This window comes from Lonchura striata, chromosome 29 (assembly GCF_046129695.1).
Source record: "Lonchura striata isolate bLonStr1 chromosome 29, bLonStr1.mat, whole genome shotgun sequence".
Taxonomy (NCBI): Eukaryota; Metazoa; Chordata; class Aves; order Passeriformes; family Estrildidae; genus Lonchura; species Lonchura striata.
The window spans coordinates 2,319,904-2,343,301 of record NC_134631.1 but is presented as its reverse complement, the minus strand read 5'-3'; the positions used below and the strand labels follow the sequence as shown (position 1 = coordinate 2,343,301).

The following is a 23,398-nucleotide window of genomic DNA, read 5'->3' as shown; positions in this document are numbered from 1 at the left end:
AATGAGGGTCAGGACACCACAAGAAGATAAAAAATGAAGAATTTTGGACATCTGGGAGTTTTGGGCACTGTGAAAACACCAGTCAGTTGTTCTTGAAATTTTAAAAAATTATTAGAAATAAAATAGTTATTAAAAAAAGAAAATAAAATATTAAAATAATAAAAAATAAAATTAAAATAAAAAATAAAATCAGAGTAATCAAAATCTGGACAATGACATTTAGGCCACCATGAGGCGATAAAAAGAAAAAAATTTTGGATGCCCGGATGTTTTTGGGCACCATGAAAAATACCAGTTCTGGTTCTTTAAAATCTTTTTAAAATTACTGATTCAAACAAGTTAATTATTAATAGAGTAAGTATAAAAATAGCAATAAAATAGGATTAATAAAAATTTGGACAATGAGAGTCAGAGCACCACGAGATGATAAAAAATGAAGAATTTCAGATATCCAGCAGTTTTTGGGCGCTGTGAAAACACTGATCAGATGTTTCTGAAATGTTAAAAGTTTATTAGTAATAAAATAGTTATTAAAAATATAAACAATAAAAATAAAATAAGAAAAAATAAAATAAAAAATAAAATAAAATTTAAAAATAAAATCAGAGTAATAAAAATGTGGACAGCGAGGGTCAGGCACCACAAGCCGATGAAAAACAAAGAATTTCGGACATCTGCGAGTTTTTGGGCACTGTGGAAAATAACAATCAGTTATTTTTTAAATTTTAAAAATTTATTAGTAATAAAATAGTTATTAAAAATAAAAATAAAAATACAATAGTAACAAAAAAAATAAACTAATAAATAATATCAGAGTAATAAAAATGTGGACAATGAGGATGAGGACACCATGAGACGATAAAAAATGAAGAATTTTGGACATCCAGGAGTTCTTGGGCACCGTGAAAAATGCCACTCGCTGGTTTTGAAAATGTTAAAAAATTACTGATTCAAAAAGTTAATTAGTAATAAAATAGTTATAAAAATAGCAATGAAATTGGAGCAATAAGAATCTGGACAATGAGGGTCAGGACGATGACAAGACAATAAAAAGTGAAGAATTTCGGACATCCGGATGTTTTTGGGCACTGTGGAAAATGCCAGTCAGTCGGTTTTTAAAATTGTAAAAGTTTATTAGTAATAAAACAGTTACTAAAAACCAGCGATAAAATCAGAGCAATAACAATGTGGACAATGAGGTCAGGACAGTGACAAGACAATAAAAAGCGAGGGATTACGGACGTCCGGATGGTTCGGGCACTGAGCTGCCAAAGCCACGCCTTGAACAAGGAATAACCCAAAAGCAGCAGCCTGTTGCATATTCATCGATCTCATGCATGATGCATCAATCCTGTCCAGCCACAGAGCCCGGAGCAGTGGCAGCCTCTGCTCAATCCCGCGGCGCCCGCAGGGCTGAGCGGGGCACGGAGAGTGAATTTCCTTTAATCAGGGAGCCCTTGTGGCAGCACATTGCTCTGCCTCCCAGCATTTTCCACAGAGGAGCACAGAGGGAAACGAGAGAGAAAACAATTTCTGTTTCTGCTCCTTGTTTTAGCATGTGGAAGTGTTTGGAGAATTGTTTAACCATTTGTTACCCAAATTGTTGTGGGGTGGTTGCTGGGTTGGGTTCTGGTGAGGATCGTTTGAGCCTGGGGCCAATCCAACCCACCTGGGGCTGGAATCTCAGAGAGGGTCACGAGTTGTGAGGAGTTCGATTTGGGAGTTAGAAAATGCAGGTTTGTAATTTTAGTATCTCCTTTAAACAGTATATTAATAGAAAAAGCGGGTTTGTAGTTTTAGTATCTCCTTTAAATAGAGTATTAATAGAAAAAGCAGGTTTGTAGTTTTAGTGTCTCCTTTAAACAGTATATTAATGTATATTAGTATAGTTCTAATAAAGAAACCATTCATCCTTCTGAGCTGGAGTCAGGCATCGTCATTTCTTCCCCCCGGCTCGCCTGCATTTACAATAATCTGTAAATTCTTTTTCTCTGCAAGATTTCGGTGTCCTGCGGCTGCTGTCCCGGTGCAAGTACCTCATTCCTTTCTTCCCACACACAGAGTTTCTGTTTTAACCACAAAAGCTCCGTTTTATCCACAAATCTGCATTTACCCTACCATTAAAATGTTAATACAGCACTACTAATCAATGTAACATAATGCAAATCCTATTCAATTTAATACTTGCAAAAGCCAACCATAAAATATGCATTTTTCACAGAGGACATCCCGAGGCTGCTGCAGGGACAGCGATGTCACCGCTGTGACGTCGTCGGGGACGGTGGCATCATCAGGGACATCGCTGCTGTCACTTCTCCCCTCTCCCCTCCCCACGCGGGATTTGAGACGAATTCGGGGAATTTTCTGGGAATTTTCATTGCAATTGTCCCAAATGCTGATGGGAATTCCTGGGGTGACGTCACTGGGGACACTTGGGGACATTCTGAGGATGCTCTGGGGACACTGATGGGGGTGGCGGTGGGTCAGGGACTGAATGAGCCCCTCGGTGCCTTGCAGCAGAGCTGGGTTATAAATGACAATAGAATAATCAGCTTTTGAAATTCTGTATTGCCTTTTGCACGTTGTTATTGATCACGAGGATTTTGCTGTGGTACTTGATATTGATATGGATTACTGATAATTCCTTGCAGCTGCTTGCTGGTACAATAAAATCGATCCGCTTATGTGTGCAGCGTATAACAAATTTACTGCTAGAGTAATAAACAGATATTATATCATATGCCTTAATATATTAAAAATAGATAAATATTAAACAGATCAATAATAAACATTGAAATAGAGACTATGCAATGTTAAAATACTTTTGTGTGACTGACTCAGGTGTAAAACAATTCCAGTGTTTCCCACATCTGTGGACCAGCCTCACCAGGTGATACCAGTGACACAAAGCTCAGAAGAATTTATGAATTTATCAGGGGGCCTGAAACAACAGGGTGGAACCATGAGAAGAAATCAAATATATCGACTTAATCTACAGAATGTTCTGCAGACAAGTCAGAGGTGAGACCCAAACACGAGTTCCTGGGACACCCAAACCTCCCGAGAGTGTTTGAATAATGTCAAAACTCAGGAGTGTGTTCGTGGCCCTGCAGTGGAACCGGATCCGGAGAACGAAGGGTCAAGTTGAGGGGGAGTTCTTTGGCCGAGCCCCAAAACCCTTTTTTATCCCTGATTAACTTTGTTTAGTAATCCCTTAGTGAACTTTGTTTTTCACACCCGGCTGGGATTTGGGGGGGCCGGGGGGGTCCCTGGACAGCCCCCGCTGCTGAGCACTGACCCCCCCTCACCGAGCACCGGGACCCCCCAAAAACCGCACCCGCACCCCTTCAGTGCCCCCGACCCCCCCGAGCACCGGGCCCGGACCCCCCTTTGTGCCCCCCACCCATCACGGGGGTTCCGCCCCCTCCCCTTTGACCCCCCAGAGCCGCGGGACCCCCGGGAACAGCGCCGGAACCGGGGGGGCCCAGGGATGTGAGAATTGGATTCGTAAAGGATTCCCAAATCCTGGCAGAAAGCTCACACTGCCTTGGACTTGTCCATGCAAACTCTGAGATTTTATTGTGCCAGGAATCCCCGGCCCGGATGGCAGCGATGGCCGCGTCCCAGCGGGCGTCGCGGAGCTCGGTGGCATCCCAGGCCAGCAGGGCCCGGCTGTCCTCGAGCCTGACCACCAACTCCTGCCAGGCCCAGCCCGCAGCGCTCACATCGGCCCAGGTGCCCCTGGGGTGGCCCCAAGCACGGCCAGGGCCTGGCCCAGGGAGGGGACACCACGGTGGCCCAGGGAGGTGACATCGCCCTGCTCGAGGGTCTCGCTGAGACTCCAGGTGAAGTTCCTCAGGTTCCCGTGCAGGGACTCTGGGGACATGACCTGCTGCTCGTCCCTCTGAAACCCAGTCACGGTGGCTGCTACCTCACTCAGGGTAGCCACCACATTCACCAGTGACTCCAGCTGGTACGGGGACACCTGGGGAGGGGACAAGGGAGGTGTCAGGGACCTGGTGGCACTTGTGGCCTCCTGCAGTGGCCCCTGTGTCCTCCCAGGGTCCCCTTTGTCCCCTCCCTGGAGGGCTCTGTTGTCCTCTCTATCCCTTTGTCACCCCCTCATCCCCTCTGTCACACCCCTGTCACCCCCCACTGTCCCTTCTTCTTGCCCAGGGAGACAAACTGTGTCTGTGTCTCCCACAGTTTCTGCTCAGTCAGGCCTCAGATGTCGGGCCCCTTTATCAGCTCCATTGCTTTACTCTCTGTTTTATTCCCCATACAGGGACACCAGGGCTCTGCCCAACGGGGGTCACTGGGGATCATCCAGCCCGGATCCTCCCATGGGGGATGGAGCTGCAGCAGCGCACCAAGCTCTTCCCTCACTCTCTTCCCTCACTCCAAACTTCTTCCCTCACTCGGGGCACTCACAGGGCTTCCCTTAGTGGGGCGTCCGTTGGTGTTTGGTCAAGGTTGATCTCTGTACGAAGCTCTTCCCACACTTCCCACACTCGTAGGGCCTCTCCCCAGTGTGGATGCGCTGGTGCTCAGTGAGGTGGGAGTTTTGCTTGAAGCCCTTCCCGCAGTCGGGGCAGCGGTAGGGCCTCTCCTCTGTGTGAATCCGCTCATGTAGGAGGAGATGGGAGCTGGTCTGAAACCTCTTCCCACACTGGGAACACTCGTAGAGCCTCTCCCCAGTGTGGATGCGCTGGTGTTTTCTCAGGGCGGTGATCCACCCAAAGCTCTTCCCACATTCCAAGCACTCATAGGGCCGTTCCCCAGTGTGGACCACCTGGTGCTTGATCAGGCAAGACCTGTCTATGAAGCTCTTCCCACACTTCCCACACTCGTAGGGCCTCTCCCCGGTGTGGATGCGCCGGTGCTCAGTGAGGCTGGAGTTGCGGTTGAAGCCCTTCCCGCAGTCGGGGCAGCGGTAGGGCCTCTCCTCTGTGTGACTCCACTCATGTCTGAGGAGATGGGAGCTGGTCCGAAACCTCTTCCCACACTCCCCACACTCGTAGGGCCTCTCCCCAGTGTGGATCCTCTCGTGCCGGATCAGGTGGTAGCTCCGGCTGAAACCCTTCCCACATTCCAAGCACTTGTGGGGCTTCTCCCTGCCATGAGGCTTCCCCACCAGCTCCGAGCTCCGCCTGGATCTCCGCCCGCCTTCCTGGCTCAGGGGGGCACTTTCCTCCCCGCAGCTCCCTGGGCTGGGTTTGCAGCTCCTCCTCCTGCAGCATCTCCGGGGCTTTTCCTCCTCCTCCATCCAGCCACGCCCTGGAAATGAAAAATCCTGGTTTGCGGAAAAAACAAGAGAAGAGCACCTTGGACTGGAGGTTCCTCCTTGCCCAAGTTCATCTCAGGAAGTCATCGGGAATCTTGTGTCTGTAAGAACCTCCAAAACACCAAGATTCAGCCCAAAAATACTGCAAACTTCCAAGACACAATTCAAAAACTCCCTAAACATCAGAACTCAGGAAAAACCTCCTCCAGGATATAAATATTTAGCTGCCACAGAAAACCAAAGCACCAACATTTAGCCCAAGCAAGCTCAGAAACACCAAGATTCACCCCGTGAAAATCGTGAATCCCTCTCCACGGTCACCTGCTACATGTGGAGGGAGCAGCACTCCTGGGGCTGGGGGGAGGCTGCAGACACAGAGAGGGGTGGAACCTTCTGCTGCTTCCTCTTTCTGCTCCTTCTCCTCCTCCTCTTGTGTCTCTACTCTTCCTCACACTCCTCTTCCTCCTGCTATTCCTCCTTCTCCTGCACAATCCCATCTTCTCCCGCCACCTGCATCACTTGACCATTTTGTTCCTCAAGCCTGCTTCTCCTTCCCTTCTCCTCCTGCCCCCAGCCCCAGCACCCACTGCCGGCTCCTTTCCATCCCTGGTTTCCAGGAGAGGAAAAGCAGGAGGTCAGGATGCCAGGGGTTTCTCTGCGGTGGCAGCGGCAGCACCGGGCGCAGAGGTGCGGCACCGGGAGCACGGGCTGGGGCCTGTGGGGAGCTGCGGGGCCGGGCCGGGGCTGTGGGGCAGCCGGGGCTCAGCGCCGGGCGCTGCCTGACCCCACCAGCCCCGGGCAGGGCCGGCAGTGGCCCCCGGCCCCCAGGAGGCTGCGGGACGCCCCGGCCGCTGCCCGGCCCCGGGGAGCTGCCGGCCCTGCCCGCCGGGGGGGCCGCCTTTGGACACTGCGGCAGGACAGGCACCGGCTCTGCCACACGGGCTGGGCAGGGACCCTGAGCACAACGGGGAAAACAAAGGAACACCTGGGAAATGCAGAGTGCACATGGAAGGATCAGGATTTGCTGTTCAGGATTTGCTGTTAAGGGTCCCTGCAGAAAGGAAAGGTTTTGCAGAAAGCTCAGCAGCTCTCAGAGGATGAGCACCCACAGGCAGTGACCGGGGCTGCAGGAGTGGCACAAGAAGCCCTGCAGCACTTGGGCACAAGGGCACAGCAGCTGAAGGCAAGAAGGGATGAGCAAAAGGCCAAGCTGAAGGCAAAGGCCATGGCAGAGTTCCCACAGCCCCTGAGGGATCAACCCCAGGGCCCAAGGGGGCCCCAGCACCCAGGGCATGACGGGGTCGGCCACAAGCACCTGGCAGAGGCATTGCCCTCCTGGCCAGGGCAGAGCCCACCCAAACAGCCCCTGGGAAGGAGTCAGGGCTCCAGCTGCAGCCCACAGGACACTGCAAGCACAGACAGCAGCACCCTCAGCAGGAGCAAGTCCACCCCTGCATGGACATGGATTGTCAGGGCTCTCTGAGCTCCCATCCCACCGGGGACCCACCACACTGGAGCCCTGCAGAACATTCAGGCTGCGTCTGCATCCAGAGGAGGCCTCTCCTGATGGACACAGGGGACTCTCCTTCCACTCTGAATCTTACACCTAAGGGGGGAAAATTGTAAAGGAATGTTTCAATTATTAAGGGAATAAATGGGAAAGTTGAACTGGTATAATTTGTTCAATCACTATTAGGATCTGTGGAGGATATGTTTGAAATGAACTTTTTTATTTTTCTTCCTACTGTCATTTTTATGAACCAGGAAGGAATTTGATGGTGGCATTGGAATATTGTAAAAGGTGGTACAGAGGCTATTGCTGCTGTACCTTTGTGTCAAATGTCTGGCAAGGCCTCTGCTCAGTGAACTCAGAGGCGTGGGCAGCCCCAAAAGGAAAATTTGATGTGGAGCCTCTCCAAGTTACTCGGAAGCAACCAGGACAAGTGGGGGCTAAAAGCAACAGCCTCTTCCAGGGGAGGGAAGGAAGGGCTCACAGCCTGGTATGGAGTCCCTGCTAAAGGCAGGGCTCTTGGAGCCAGGGATGTCTCCCTACAGCACTCCTATCCTGCCAGTCAGGGAATCAGATGGCTCCAATGAGGAGGACAAGAAAAAGTGCTAGACAAAGCCTCTGTGAAAAGGCTGAATTTCTTGGCTAAAACATCTTTTAAGTATCTGAAAAAAAAAAGAAGTGCAAATAATGGAGACAAAGATTAAATATTTGGGACATAATGGGACTGAAGGTTTGTTGTGGTTTGACACAAAGAGGGTCTGGGCAATCTCAGAAGTAACATTTCCCAGCACCAAAAAGGAGCTGCGACAATTCTGAGGATTAACAGGGAATTACACAGCCTGGACTGAGGATTCTCTGTTCCGGACAGAACATTGTAGGACTTTGTAACCCCAGACAGCCTCCATGCTGTGGTATGGAAAGGAAAAAGTGAGCAAAACTTGAGAAAATGAAAACCCAAAAATATTGATGCCTCAGCTGGGGCTCTTCCAGACTCAGAAAATAAATTGGAATTGTAGGTGAATATTAAACAGGGCCATGCCAAAGGAACTCTTGCGCCAAAATGTTTCACCCAGTGGCCAGAGTGGCCTCATTGCCTGCAGAATTGTGCAGCCACAGATTCAACAGAACTGAGGCCCAAAACCTGATGACAACAGGATCTCCAACTGTTCCAGTCTGCCATCAAGTTCAAGCTTTGATAAGCAAAAGAGCCTCGCAATGGATGAGCAGTGCTCGGTTATTACAGTGTGAAACTTGTTCAGTGGCACAGGAGGATTCAGAACTGAGCACAGGGGAAGGGTTTAACCCAGCCTCCTGTTTGAACAGCCCACAGAGGGGCTGGGAAGAAACCCAGCACTGCATTCAAGTGACACAGCTCCAGACCCAGCCTGGGGGAGATTCAGGAGACATTGCCTGGCCTGAGGCAGAAAATGCCTTTGTGGATGGCTCTTCAAGGGCAGCAGAAGGGAAAAGAGTTCCAAGACACGCTGTTATTGAGGAAAGGGAATCAGACAAAGGGCAGGTTACCCCCCATGGTCAGCTCAACCAGCACAGCTGTGTGTGCTTGTAAGAGCCTGGCACTGAAATGCCCTGAGCAGGAAGGCTTCAATATCTTCTGGTGACACCATCTCACCTAACAGGGGGGCAAAAGCAATTCTGATTGCTCAGCAACCACTGGATCACTTATTAGGGTATGTCTAAAAGACATAATTTCAAGAAAAGGGACTGTGGAAGCAACAGACTCAGAGAGCAGAACTCATTTTACAGGAGATATCCTCCAGGGGCTTATGGCAGCTTTAGGAATACAATGGGACCTCCATACCCCTGGCACCCCCACAGCTCAGGCTGGGTACAAAGAATGAATGGGGAAAGAAACACCTGTGGAAGCTGGGGATAGAAACCAAGATGCCATGGGTACGGCTTTTGACATTGGCTTGGGCAAGAAGAAGAGCCAGACCCAGGGCAGATATTCAATTATTTCCCTTGGAATTGATCTCGGGAATTCCATACCCTGGGAGTTCTCCACCTAGTGCAGGGTGGAGATAAGGGATGCACATTTAAAGCAGTCTGTGGCCAGAATCCTGTCTCTGGTGCAATCTCTCCCCCAGGAAGCTGGGCTGGCACAGAGCCTTCCTTGGCACGTTGCTGTTGCCAACATCCAAGCAGGACATGGGCTCTGCCTAAGGAGTGCAAAGCAGCACCACTGGTGGCCAAGTGGCGTGGCCCATGCCAAGGGGCCCCGAGGCCAGAAACAGCCGCCAGCACAGCTGAACACGGGGGGACCCCTCAGCCTGGGCTCCAGGTCTCTGCAGCCCCGGAGATTTGCACTTCCCGCCTGCAGCAGGAGGATGGGAGGCCCCCCCGAGCCTGCACTGAAGGCAGCGCAGCAGCAGCCAGGGCTCCACAGCGGGGCAAGGCCCTGGGCCTGCCCACACATCCTCTGCTGAAATCCTCGGCCTGGCCACCCTCCTTGGGCAGCTCCAGCCACCGGGGCCAGCCCTTGCTGCCACTGCTGCAGCTTCAGTGCTCGCTGGGCCTGCACTGCCACAGCTGCTGGGGAGACACCGGGACAATTCCACTCTGGCTCTCACTCACACTCACACACTGCCCTGCCTGCCAGTGCATCCATGGAAAATAGACCAGCTCATAGACTTGAACATTGTTAACCTTTGATTTCTCTATTCAGGCTTGGTTTCCCTTGGCCTTGGGGAAACAAATGTTAAAGGTTTTGTTAAGGGATGTTACACCACTCAGTGGAGATGAGTTTCACATCTCAACACACTGGGAATGGCCCAAAAGATACCCACAAAGATAACGACCAGCAGCAAAACATCAACCCCAGCAGCAAACAGCAACCAACACCTACCCCAGACACTGCCCCCGGCAGGGCTGCAGACACCTGGTCTGCAAAAGGCTGAGAAGGAAATCCAGCACTTCCCACCTCATTAACAGCACAAGCAAAGGAACACTCAAAAATGCACAACTTGAAACTACAGAACATTAAACCAATGGATTTAGATTGCTTTAGACTGTATCAATTTTGGGAAAACTCGACTAAAACCCAGATGTAATGGAACGATTTTCTCTGCACACCCGGGCTATGTGGGGCTGGAATGATTTCTGTTGCACATCCTGGCCAGAATCAAGGAATGCCTTGACTCTAACAATAAACATATTGGTGGAGTTTTTCTTTTTCCTGCAGTTCCAGTGCAAAGTTTAGAGCATTAGAGTATTTTTTGTAATAATCCTACTTCTGTATTTCTGGTTAGGTTTCGGTTAGGGATGTGAGAATGAATTTTTACTCCGAGAAGTAGAAAAAACTGAATTGCCTTGGAATTTTTTTGTGTATGTTTCTGTAAGAGATACCAAAATTTTGGTCTGGGTTTTTCAACACACACCTTTAGGCTGCACTTCACAAAACTAGAAGAGATTTAAAGGTGACCCTTTAAGTCACAAATACTAAATGGATTATTTGAAGGAAAAAAAAATAAAGCAGCAGGTTGTGGGGGAGGTGGCACATGTGAGGCTGCTGGAAGAGAAACTGCATTCCAGGCACCCAGAAGGAGCTTCAGAAATGCAAATTAACACTGCTGGGGCAAAGTGGGGACAATGTACCTGGCTCTTCTTGCCTGGGGCAGGAATTGGCTGATTCCCTCTGCCCCTCACCCCAAGCTCTGCCTGCTTACACAGATGGAATCTGCACAGCTGAAGGCAGAGCCCGTGCTGAGGATCTCTGACTCTGCAACAGAAATGGCTGAAGCTGCAAAGGGAAACAGCAAATGGAGAATGTTGGGAAAACTGCACTAAAATAAGGGGGGGATCATCCCTCTGCCCACTCCAACATCTGCTGTCCCTGTCTGTGCTGTACAGGGTGTATCAGAGCACTGGGGCTTTTGCTATAAGTTCAGGGAAATCAGTTGGAATTCATGTATATGATGATGGAATAAGAAAAACGGGGTCAATTGATGCAGCCCCAGCTTGAGGCAGAGCCCAAAAATTGGGAAAAGTTTAACAGCCACCAGAACAAATTCTACAACACCATGGACCAGCCACTGGGAACCCCAACAAATTTGTTAAAAATGCATATTATATGGCTCTACGCAGATAGTTACTATATGTCTTATGTCATATTGATTAGTTGTGCTGTATTAACATATTAATAGTATAATAAATGTAGCTTTGCAGATAAAATGAAGCTTTAGTAGTTAAAAGAGAAACTATGTATGTGGAGGAGGGGTTTAAGGAATGAGATACTCACTCAAGGAACACCTAAATTTTCCAGAGAAGAGGAAGTTATGGTTTTCTTACTATAAGAAGCTAATTGTGTATTGTTTTAAGAGTGATTCCTCTAGATCCCAAGGTATGCTCGTCTTGGTTTAAGTGCCTGAGCATCCGGACCTCCGTAATTCTTTGTTTTTTATTGTCATGTACATGTCCTAACTCTAAATTTTTATTACTCTAAATGTATTATTACTTTTTTCACCTTTTTACTATTATTAAACCTTTAAAATTTTAAAAACCAAGTGATTGAGTTTTTCACAAATTCCTATCAAAATGCAGAGAACCCATTTATTATTTAAATGGCATAATTAGATTACAAGCTGTCCTCGGAATAAGAACCAACCAGACAGCTCCAGCTCCTGACCTTCCTGCTGACCAAGCCACTGAAATGAGGAACACAACATTTCACCAGGGGATGGGATCAGGTTATCTCTTAGCAGAAAAAGGAGGAGTTTGTGGAAAACTAAGTGACTCAAACTGATGTTGGCAAAGAGAAGACAAAGGAAAAGTGCTGAAAAAGATAACAAAGGAAATGGGAGAGTAGTTTATGTATTGGTCCAAACATGGAAAGGATGGAATGGGACACGGTTTCCTGGCTCCCCAGCACACCAGGGGTTAAACAAATGCTCCTTCTCCACTTCTGTGCTGCAGCAACTCTCATCTTTTTACCATGCTCCACACCTTGGCAGTGCAGCTCAGCCAGCAGCTGAGCCAGGGCATGCAGGTGGCAGCCAGGCCTCCTGATCCACAAACGGCTACAAAAGGACAGGGAATGAGGGCAGTGAGAATAATCCCAAAACCAAAGAGGACCCGGGAAGAACAAAACAGAGTCAAGTAGTGAATATGCCTGGAGATAGGGCCGGGCACTTGTAGATAAGGAAGTAACTTGGCAAAGTGTGTCAGTCAGCTGTGGAACACCAGAAGGCACAACACCTTCAGCACTGACCTGGCCTGCAGAGAGAGCGGGGCTCAGCCAGCACAACCAGGAGCAGCAGTATTCCTTTTTGCATTATAAAAAACAGGCAAAGCAATATTTTCAGGCTTTCTTTTGCAGAATTCCCCGCCACAGGCAGGTTAAAGCCAGCAAGTTTGTCTTTGCTTGGGATTCAGGGAGTACATTTCACAATCACACTGGTGCAGGACTAATAAAAAGGTGTGGGAACTCAAAATGTCTCTCAGACATTTTTAGAGGTTCCAGGCCCTGGTCAGAAGCATTCTAGACCCTGGCAGACAGCTGAAAAACAGCTGTGATTTTGAGTTTGAGCCATGGAATGAATGACCAACTTTGGAGATGGAACAAGCAATCACAAAAGGTTAAATAGTATAGTATAAGTAATTACAAAGTAGAGGGGAAATTTTTTAGTATCGTACAGGGGGGTTTTAACACTTGTACAGGGGGATTTTCACTTTGTACATGGGGGTCAGAAGTTCTAACATGGAGGAAAGTGGGCTGATCCTGTTCTTCCTCCTTCTTCTTCCTTACCTCCATGTTCTTGGTGATGTTGGCACTCACAGATTGGTTTAGAGTAGAAAAACACTTGGCAACGTAGGTAGTAGGTATTGGGGAATAATTGTAAACATGTTATACGTAATATATCATATAAAATATAGCAGCAGCCCTGGGCGGGGGGAGAGACGAAGAAGACAGCAGAGAGAGAGGATGTCAGTGTGTGTGTGCCTCTACCCAGGCCGCTGATCAAATAGTCGCAGTCCAAGAACATAATCTGTTAGATAACCAGCAATAAACTGCCTTGAGACCGAACAGCTAAAGCCTGCGGAGTTTTTCTTTGGAAGCACAGGTTGGAGGAGGAATTTCACCACCACATGAGACCCCAGAGCAAGGCCGGGGTTCTCACAAAAAGGCTGCAGAAAAGTCGGGCCTAAAGTAAAACTAGGCTTCTAATTTCACCCACGAGGACTGAACTTGAGTCCCTAAGAAGGCTGGAACTGATCTCTGAGATGGAGAACAACAACATGACTTCGACCACAGTCACATGGCCCATCGCTGGGGGCCACAATGGCTCCTGCAGTCCCTGCCAGCTGCTGTGCCTTTTTTGTACCCATTTCAAACAGATCACAGAATTATAAGATCAAAGATCAAACAGAATCATTTGGGTTCAAGGGTACCATAAAGATGATCCTGTTCCACCCCATGCCGTGGGCAGGAACACTTTCCCATAACCCCGGTTGCTCCAAGCCCTGTCCAGCCTGGCCTGGAACACTTCCAGGGATCCAGGGGCAGCCACAGATTCTCTGGCAGACCTGTGCCACGGATTCACCACCCTCACAAGAGACAATTTCTTTTCATTATCCCATCTAATCCCACCCTTTTGCAGTGGGAAGCCATTCCCCCCTATCCTGGAATTCCAGGCCCTCGGAAATACTGTTTCTTAATCTTTTTCGTTGGCGGGAGAAACCATCAGTTCCAATAAATGTTACAAATTGACCCAGAGAGTGCTCAAAGTCCCGCTACATTCCCGAACTTCGAGGAGAAGAACAAAGACTTAACAGAGCCATGAATATCGGCTGTTCTACAAAAGGAGGGTGCACATTAACGAGGACAGGCTCCAGGCGCATCGGGAAGTCGGAACCTTCCAAGGAACTCAGCCGGTGGGCAAAGGCAGAGGGAGATGCGGCCGGGAAAATGAGGATAAAAAGGAGGCTGCGGACTACAAGCAGGGCAGAGAGCGCACGGCAAATGCCCCACGGCCTCTGCCCCTGCTCGGCAATAAAGTCACTTTGACAGGACTCCTCGCTCTCCTCCGGGCACACGAACCTCCGGCGACGGGAATTTCCCCGCCCGCTCCCGGCCGCGGGGCAGCCCCTCTGTCCTACCCACAGCAGCCGGGCCGAGCCAGCGCTGCTCCGGCAGCGGCTCCTGCCCGGCCCCGGCGGGAAGGAGACCGCGGGCAGCCGCTCCCGCAGCGCCCTCAGCCCAGGGCCGGCACGGGCCGGACACGGCACCGGCGAGCCGCCGGAGCCCCCTGCCGCCCCCTCCGCCCGCAGCCAGCCCCGAGCCCCCGCAGAGCCCAGCGCGGCTCCCACCTGCGCCGGGGCCGCCTCCGAGCTCCGCCGCCGCCGCCTCACCGCGCTCCGGCCGCTGCCGCCGCTGCCGGGCCCGCACAGCCGCTCGGCCAATGGCGGCGCTGCGCGGCCACGGCCGCCCTCAGCCCGCCGCCGGGGCCGCGCCGCGCCCCGCTCCCACCAATCAGCGCGCCGCAACCGCGACTGACGGCACCGGCGGCCAATGGCAGCGAGCTCGGGGCGGGCTCTGCGCACGGCCCCGCCTCGCCCCGCTCCCACCAATCAGCGCGCCGCAACTGCGACTGACGGCACCGGCGGCCAATGGCAGCGAGCTCGGGGCGGGCTCTGCGCACGGCCCCGCCTCGCCCCGCGCTCTCGGCGCCCCCGGGCTGCGTGAGGGGAAAGCCGGAGATGAGGAACAGCCCCGGCACGGGCCCGGGCCGAGCCGGGATTGAGCTGCCCACACAAACAAACTTCTCCGCGCCTCCCGCCACGGCTTTCCTGGCCCTGCGCCTCCCGTGCCTCCGCCTCTGCGGGAAGCCCAGGAGCCTCACTTCTCCTGCCCCTCGTTAGTGCATCAGAGCTTCGCTTTGATTTCCCCCAAAAAGGGAAACCTGCCCGAAGCCCTGTGGGTGGGCGGGGCAGGGGAGAGATTTCTATCAGAAAACTCCAAAGACTCGGAGCAGGAGAAGGAGAAGTCAGTGCAGAGCCTTAAATGCAGCTTTCCCCACGCCTCCCTGCTCCCAGCTGCACCTCCTCCCCCGGCAGGGCAGGAGACAGGGAATGGGGCCATGCTCAGCTCATCCCCCGGGGCTTCTCCCTCTGCTCAGGGACAGGAGTCGTTCCCTGCTGCACCCTGCGCTCTCTCCCGGCCGAGACTTCTCCAGGAACTTCTCGGAGCGGAGTCCATCCCCTGGGCACAGCCCCCTCCGAGTGCTGCAGCGTGGGTCACTGTGCCACGGGCTCAGTCCTGCCAGGACAGGCTGCTCCAGCGGGGCCCCTCTGCCCGCGGGCTCACAGCCTCCTCTCAGGCATCGCCGAGCTCCAGCCCGGCTCCTGCAGGGGCTGCAGGGGATCTCTGCATCCCCATGGACCTGCAGGGGGATTGTGGCAGTCCAGGGCATCGCTTTGGCTGCCCTGAAGTCCTGGGTCCCTGGCAGGGGTCAGGAACCCCCCTGTACAGACCCCCCATAGACACTGTCTCTGATCTCTGTCCATGGAAGAGTTTTCAATCTTACAGGATGAATTACAAGCTCTGTTTGAGATAAGTAATAACAAAGTGTGGCACGTGTCCAAAAGTAAAATTTTAGGATTCTAGATTAGGGGGCCAAAGGGGACAAGATGGAAGGAATTGGGTGTGTCTTGTCCTTTTGCTTCTTCATGCCCTCCTCGTTTCACTCTAGTGTTGGCATTTTTCTGTTGGTTTAGGCCGGGCACACACTGTCCAATGCAGGTGACAGATATTGGCACATTATTGTAAATATAGCACACGTACTTTCTGGTATTTAATGTTTGTAACATCCCACTGAGGGCAGAGCCCCACACGCTGCCTTGCAGGACAGACCTGCGGCAGGGCAGCAGAACATGTTAGAGATAAACAGAATAAACAACCTTGAAACCAGCACAGACCAATTATGGCTTCTTCTTTGGCAACCGGGCTGACAGAAACTTTCCACAATCTCGGAATCATCAATACCACAGATGCAACAGGGGATCTCTGCATCCCCATGGATCTGCAGGGGATCTCTGCATCCCCATGGATCTGCAGGAGGATTTCTGCAGCCCTACTGTAATATATGTTATGGAATAATTTGTGCTTACGTAAAGTGTACAGGTAATAAGTTGTGCTTGTATAAAAATATTCTCAAAGTTATAAAAGACCACAAGCTGCAGCCGGGGAAAGATTGCAAAACCACAGATGGCAGCAGAAAGAAAGTCCTAATACACAAAAGAAAATTTCCACCAGAACCGGCAGAATTTCACCAAAGAGCTGGGCATTTTGCACAGAACCGCCGGAATCACACACAAAAATTCGGGAATTTCGCGCAGACCCGCCCGGATGGCGAATCCCGGAGCCGCCCGCAGCGCGCCCCGCACGGCGGGGGCGGGTCCCGGCCCCTCGCAGCCCTCACCTGCCGCCCAGGTGAGCTGGTGCGGCTCAGCCGAGGTGTTTTGTGCCACTGCGGGAAGGCGTTCTCGCAGCGCAGCGCGAGCGGCGCCTGAACCTGCACCTGGGCCCGCGGCCTTCACCTGCGCGCAGCGCCACGAGCGCTTCGGGATGAAACAGCGCTGCCGAGACATGGAACCCACCCCGGGCTGCGGCCCTGCACCCGCAGCACCTGCGAGCGCACCTTCGTGTGGAGGGACGGCTTCGTCAGGCACCGGGACACCTGTGCGGGGACAGCTGGCACACCTGAGTGACACCTGGGTGACACATGGCACACCTGAGTGACACCTGGGTGACCCCTGAGCAACACCTGGCACACCTGAGTGACACCTGGCACACTTAAGTGACACCTGAGTGACACCTGGCACACCTGAGTGACACCTGAGTGACACATGGCACACCTGAGTGACACCTGCGTGACACCTGAGCGACACCTGGCACACCTGACACCTGAGTGATACCTGAGTGACACCTGGCACACCTGAGTGACACCTGGGTGACACATGGTACACCTGAGTGACACCTGAGTGACACCTGAGTGACCCCTGAGCAACACCTGAGCCACATCTGAGTGACACCTGAGTGACACCTGAGCCACATCTGAGTGACACCTGGCACACCTGGACACAGGTACATCACACCTCAGTAACACCTGAGTAACACCTGGGTGACACCTGGGCACAGGTAATGTTACAGCTAGGGACGGATGTCACACCTTGGCACAGGTGATGTCACACCTGGGTGGGTGCAGGGACACAGAGCCACCTGTGCAGGGACACGGTGATGTCACGTGCGTGACATTATCACATCTGGGGGATGAGACACCTGGGGACGGGGGGGGACATCACAGCTGGTGAGGTGACATCACACCTGGTGGATTTAGTGACATCACACCTGGTGGAGTGACATCACACCTGGTGGAGTTGGTGACATCACACCTGGTGGGCTGGAGAGGTGACAGGGGAGGGGACAGGTGGGCACGACAGTGATGTCACGCCCAGATGAGCCTGGAGGTCACACACCTGGATGATGTCACAGCTGGGCAGGAGGGGTGTGTGGACAGGTGATGTCATGGCCAGGTGAGCTGGTGATGTCACACCTGGGTGGGGGTGAGGTCATAACCAGGTGACACCACACCTGAGTGGAGAGGTGATGTCACACCTGGGTAGGTGGGTGATGTCATAACCAGGTGACATCACACCTGGATAACCAGGTCCCACCCACACCTGGGCACCTGGAACCCTCACACCTGCTTTCCTCTCACCTAGATCCCTCATACCTGAGTCCCAGCCCACCCAGATGTTGGGGTGCCTGCCCACCTGGATCACCAGTTCCCAGAACACCTGGGCATCTGCACCCCGCCCAGACACACCTGGATCCACCCAGGACACCAGGATCCCTCCAAAAAACACCTGGAGCCATGGAGGAACACCTGGAACTGCCCCCAGGATACCTGAAACCCCTCCCAGGCACACCTGGATGCCTCCTGAACACAGCAGGAACCCCCAGGCACACCTGGATCCCCCTGAATAACACCTGGGACACGCCCAAAACCACCTGGAAATGCCTCAGGGACACCTGGATCACCCCTGGGACATCTGAACCTCCCTCAAGGACACCTGGATCCCCCCAAAAACCACCTGGACCCACCCAAAACCCACTTGGACCCACCCAGGAACAACAGGGACCCCCCAAACTCATTTGGACCCCCCCCAAAGCCCACCTAGAACCCCCCAAAATCCCACCTGGCCCCTCCCCCGTGACATCACAGGTGTGGTCCTGCTCCCCTACTCCCGTGGGTTTGAATTTTTGGGTCGATTTGTGGCGATTCTTGGTTTCCATTGATAAAACTATCTACTCAGGGGCGGGGCCAAGGCGGATTCGGGGCGGGGCCTCAGGAGGGGCGGGGCCAGAACGCGGAGCTGGGAATGGGGAGGGGCGGGGCCTGAGGGGGCGGGGCGCTCGGTGGGCGTGTCCAGCAGCGAGGGGCGGGGCTAAAACACGGGGCGGGGCCCAAAGGGGCGGGGTCAGTGTCTGGGGGTTCGTCCTGCCCCCACCCACCCCCCCAAAATTCCCCCAGACCCTCCCTCACCGCCCCTCCCCCACCCATGGGACACACCCCGAAACCTCCCCAGCCCCTCCCCCCTCGGTCCCCCGGAGCTGTTTTCACCTGGGAACCCCCAAATCTTTGGGAATTCTCACCTGGGACACCCTAAAGCTCACCTGCACCCCTCCAAAATCTCCTCAGGACCCTGCAAACCTCACCTGGGACCCCTAAACTCTCACCTAGGACTTCCCCAAAATCTCCTCAGGACTCCCCAAAAGCGGCCAAAGGTGGGGCGGGGCCGGGGCGATGATGTCACCTCTTCCTGTTTCCCCTCCCCAGCCATGTTCCCGCGTGTCCCCAAGTGTCCCCGGCCGTGTCCCCTCCCCGGAGTGTCCCCAGCGGCCATGGAGCCCCACGAGGTGCGACAATCCCGGCTTGGGGGCGGAAGGGGACTGGGGGCACACGGGTGGCAGAGGGACAGAGGCATGGCAGGAGGGGACAGTGGGGACACGGGGGGGGGCAGAGGGGTGGAGGGGACTGAAGGTGGCAGGAGGGAACAGGGAGGGACAGTGGGGGATGAGGGGGTGGCAAAGGGACAGAGGGGACAGCAGAGCCCTCCAGGGAGGGGACAATGGAACCCTGGGAAGTCACAGGGGCCACTGTAGGAGGCCACAAGTGCCACCAGGTCCCTGACACCTCCCTTGTCCCCTCCCAAGCTGTCCCCCCACCAGCTGCTGGAGGCGATGGTGGCCGTGGTGGCCACACTGGGTGAGCTGGTGGCCACCCTGAGAGAACTGATGGCCACCGTGGCCAGGCCGCACAGGGACGTGCTGCTGGCCGTGTCCCCAGAGTTCCTGCGCGTGGCTGTGGGGACCTTGATCTTTCACCTCCAGGACGCCCTGCGCCACTACCGTGTCCCCTACCTGTGCCACCGCCCTGTCCCCTCCCTGGGCCACCGCCCTGTCCCCTCCCTGGGCTGGACCCTGGCCCACCTCGGGGACACCCCAGGGACCACCTGGGCCGATGTGAGAGCCCTGGCCAGTGCCTGGCAGTGTGTCCTGGACAGGCTCATGGACAGCTGGGCCCGGCTGGCCAAGGGGGCCACCAAGCTCCGCGACGCCTGCAGGGATGCGGCCACCAGGAGCAGACAGCGGCTGGAGCTGCACCTGGGGCTGCTGGGGGACTTGGTGTCCGCGTGTGACGAAGCCACCACGTTCCCCCGGGAGCTGCAGCGCCGGCTCGGGGACATCGAGGCTGCCCTGGAGGGGACAATGGAGGTGTCCCCTGATTTCCGTGCGGCCTTGGTGGCCACAGTGACCGAGGCTGAGCAGCTGTGGGAGGCCAGTGCCCGCCTGGCCACGCGTCACCTGCTGGGGACACTTGGGGACATCAACACCCTCTTCTTCTGTCCCTCTCCTGGCCACGGTGGCCGCGTGGTGGCCGAGCAGTGCCAAAGAGCCATGGAGGACATCCCGAGGCTGCTGTGCACAGAGCAACATCACCACTGGGCTGTAATCAGGCCGGTGTCACCTCTGCAGAGACTCGGGGACATCCTGATGGCACTTTGGGAGCACTTGGGGACACTTTGGGAAGGCGTGTGGCGACGCTGGTGGGGGCAGGGGGGTGAACGAGCCTCCCCTCAGTGCCCTGCAGGAGACCCGGCTGGGATTTGGGGGCCGGGGGGTCCCCAGGCAGCCCCCGCTGCTGAGCACTGACCCTGCCCAGGGGGGTGCCAGGACTCCCTAAAAACCGCACCCGCACCCCCTTCAGTGCCCCCGAACCCCCTCGAGCCCTGACCCCCCCTCACCGGGCACTGGGACGAGTGGAAACCCCCCCTCGGTTTTCTGGTGGTCGAGATGACCCTGAGATTGTGAAAAGTCCTTTTCTCCCAGCCCACGCGGGCAGAGAAGGAGTCGAGATGTGGAGCTTTGCTTCTCAGGGCCGTTTATTTTCCCTTGTCTCTAACACGCTTTGTCTGCTCTGCTGAGCTCTGTCTGGCAGCTCGGTCTGTGGCAGCCTCCCTGCCCTCAGGGCGCTGTTTACCTTTTACACTAAAAACTACCTGTACTGTGTTTACATTAACGTGCCAATATCTATCATTTATGTTGGACAGTGAATAGAATAGTGTCATCATCTCAGCAAGACATGGAGGGCAAGAAGAAGGAGCAGAAAGTCAGGACACGCCCAAATCCCTCCATCTTCTTCCCTTAAACCCCATATTGTAAAACCCTAAAATTTTACTTTTCCACCCTGTGTTAATTCACCTACCACGCTACTCAAACCCTTGTACCTTGTAATTCCTCATACAAAGTTGGCAATTTTCTCCAGGGGCTAAAACCAAAGCCACTGTTGTTCTTGACACCGTGCCAAGGTCTCTGAGCCGCCTGCCAGGGTCTCGAGCCATCCTGGCAGCCAGAGGAATGTCCTGGATTCCGACACCCCCCAATTACCGAGCAGTGGGAGCCCCCCGGGCACTGCCCCCCCCTCACCAAGCACCGGGATAGAGACCGAACCCCCCTCAAACCCTGGGAACCCCCCAGGCACCGGGACAACCCCGGCAGCAAAACCCCCGTGCACCGGGACAGGGACCAGGCCCCCCTCGTGCTCCGACCCCCCCAAGCACTGGACCCAGACCCCCCTTTGTGCCCCCCACCCATCACAGAGGTTTCACCCCCTCCCATTTGACCCCCCAGAGCTGTGGGACCCCCAGAAACAGTGCTGGGACTGGGGCAGACCCCAAGCGCTGGGGGGGGCACGGGGGGTTCATCAGCACCAGGGGAGTCCCTTAGGGCTTGGTCTTTTCCCTCCCACCCCCCCCCCCGTTATATCCCAGGACCCCCTGTTATCATCAGGGTCTCCCCCAATTTAGTGAGACCCCCCCATTACCTGCTTCCCCTCTTCACCGATCCCCCCCAAAGCACTGGGACCCCCCGAGCCATGAGCCCCCCCCCCCAGTGCACCAGAACCCCCCACTCACCACTCCCACCCCCCATCCATGGGAACCCACCCAAATCACAGCAGCACAAGGAGAAGAAGCCAAAACCTTCCCCACACCCAACAGGGATCACCAGGACCACGGATAAGCAGGGCTCTGCCCAACGGGGGTCACTGGGGATCATCCAGCCCTGATCCTCCCATGGGGGATGGAGCTGCAGCAGCACAGCAAGCTCTTCCCTCACTCTCTTCCCTCACTCCAAGTTCTTCCCTCACTCTCTTCCCTCACTCGGGGCACTCACAGGGCTTCCCTTAGTGGTGCCTTCGTTGGTGTGTGGTCAAGGTTGAGCACATGGAGAAGCTCTTCCCACACTTCCCACATTTGTAGGGCCTCTGCCTGGTGTGGATGCGCTGGTGCATGGCGAGGTGGGAGTTTCGCTTAAAGCCCTTCCCGCAGTCAGGGCAGCGGTAGGGCCTCTCCTCTGTGTGAATCCGCTCATGTACGAGGAGATGGGAGCTGGTCTGAAACCTCTTCCCACACTGGGGACACTCGTAGGGCCTCTCCCTGGTGTGGATGCGCTGGTGTCTTCTCAGGGAAGAGCTCCACCCAAAGCTCTTCCCACATTCCAAGCACTCATACGGCCGTACCCCAGTGTGGAGCACCTGGTGCACCATCAGGCCAGACATATCTTTGAAGTTCTTCCCACACTTCCCACACTCGTAGGGCCTCTCCCCGGTGTGGATGCGCCGGTGCACAGTGAGGCTGGAGTTGTGCTTGAAGCCCTTCCCGCAGTCGGGGCAGTGGTAGGGCCTCTCCTCTGTGTGACTCCGCTCATGTCTGAGGAAATCGGAGCTGGTGTGAAACCTCTTCCCACACTGGGGACACTCGTAGGGCCTCTCTCCGGTGTGGAAGTGCCGGTGCCAGATGAGGTGGGAGTTGTGCTTGAAGCCCTTCCCGCAGTCGGGGCAGCGGAAGGGCCTCTCCTCTGTGTGACTCCGCTCGTGTCTGAGGAGATTGGAGCTGCTCTGAAACCCCTTCCCACACTTCCCACACTCGTAGGGCCTCTCCCCAGTGTGGATCCTCTGGTGCTGGATCAGGCCTGCGCTCCGGCTGAAACCCTTCCCACATTCCAAGCACTTGTGGGGCTTCTCCCTGCCATGAGGCTTCTCCACCAGCTCCGAGCTCCGCCTGGATCTCCGCCTGCCTTCCTGGCTCAGGGGGGCTCTTTCCTCCCCGCAGCTCCCTGGGCTGGGTTTGCAGCTCCTCCTCCTGCAGCATCTCCGGGGCTTTTGCTCCACCTCCATCCAGCCACGGCCTGGAAATGAAAAATCCTGGTTTGAGGGAAAAACAAGAGGAGAGCACCTTGGACTGGAGGTTCCTCCTTGCCCAAGTTCATCTCAGGAAGTCATTGGGAATCTTATGTTTGTAAGAACCTCCAAAACACCAAGATTCTGCCCAAAAATCCCACAAACTTCAAAACACAAATCAAAAACTCCCCAAACATCACAAGTCAGCAAAAATCTCCTCCAAAAGATAAAGATTCAGCTGCCACATAAAACCAAAGCACCAACATTTAGCCCAAGAAAGCTCAGCAACACCAAGATTCACCCCATGAAAATTGTGCATCCCCCTCCACAGTCACCTGCTGCATGTGGGGGGAGCAGCGCTCCTGGGGCTGGGGGGAGGCTGCAGACACAGGGAGGGGTGGAACCTTCTGCTGCTTCCTCTTTCTGCTCCTCCTCCCCCTGTATCTCTCCTCTTCCACAGATTCCTCTTCCTCCTGCCATTCCTCCTTCTCCTGCACAATCCCACCTTCTCCTGCCATGTCCATTGTTTGACCATTTTGTTCCTCAAGCCTGCTTCTCCTTCCCTTCTCCTCCTGCCCCCAGGCCCAGCACCCACTGCCGGCTCCCTCTTCCCCCCACACCCACAGCATCCCAGCGCAGGGGCAGGGATGGAGCTGGGGCAGGTCGGGCTGGGGCAGCGCTGGGCTCTCGGCCGCTCCCGCCCGCACTCGGTCCCCACTGCAGCCGCTCCCGCCAGGACAGCGCGGGGGGGCCCGGCCTTGGCGCTGCCCCACTCCCACCTCCCCAAATTCCCCTCGCGGGGGCCATGGGGCCGAGGAGGGGGCGCAGGTGGGGTCCACGTGGGGA

General features: G+C 54.3%; 2 protein-coding genes across 4 annotated transcripts in view; both read right to left on the bottom strand.

Moving 5' to 3' along the window:
• Positions 1-4,438: 4,438 nt before the first annotated feature.
• The window catches only part of LOC144247628 (uncharacterized), a 643,963-nt gene continuing 625,003 nt past the window's right edge, over positions 4,439-23,398 (bottom strand). Inside the window, 1 exon segment of the mRNA XM_077788936.1 lies at positions 4,439-4,826. Within this exon segment, the coding sequence (XP_077645062.1) occupies positions 4,442-4,826 (385 nt within the window). The 3' untranslated portion in view covers positions 4,439-4,441.
• LOC144247633 (uncharacterized) lies at positions 5,205-22,555 on the bottom strand. 3 transcript variants are annotated; one of them, XM_077788947.1, is made up of 2 exons: positions 21,547-22,555; positions 5,205-5,293 (listed from the first exon to the last, which is right to left on the bottom strand). In XM_077788947.1, exon 1 carries the CDS (start codon positions 22,547-22,549, stop codon positions 21,557-21,559), a length of 993 nt encoding a protein of 330 aa, XP_077645073.1. In that variant the 5' UTR covers positions 22,550-22,555; the 3' UTR covers positions 5,205-5,293; positions 21,547-21,556. The 3 variants fall into 3 exon arrangements, with proteins under 3 accessions (XP_077645073.1, XP_077645075.1, XP_077645074.1); XM_077788949.1 differs by having other exon boundaries at positions 5,246-5,277; XM_077788948.1 differs by lacking the exon at positions 5,205-5,293 and adding an exon at positions 20,238-20,735.

Bases quoted from the DNA above. Each gene is read 5' to 3' on its own strand.
- LOC144247633 (XM_077788947.1), bottom strand. From the start codon at position 22,549: ATGGAGGTGGAGCAAAAGCCCCGGAGATGCTGCAGGAGGAGGAGCTGC.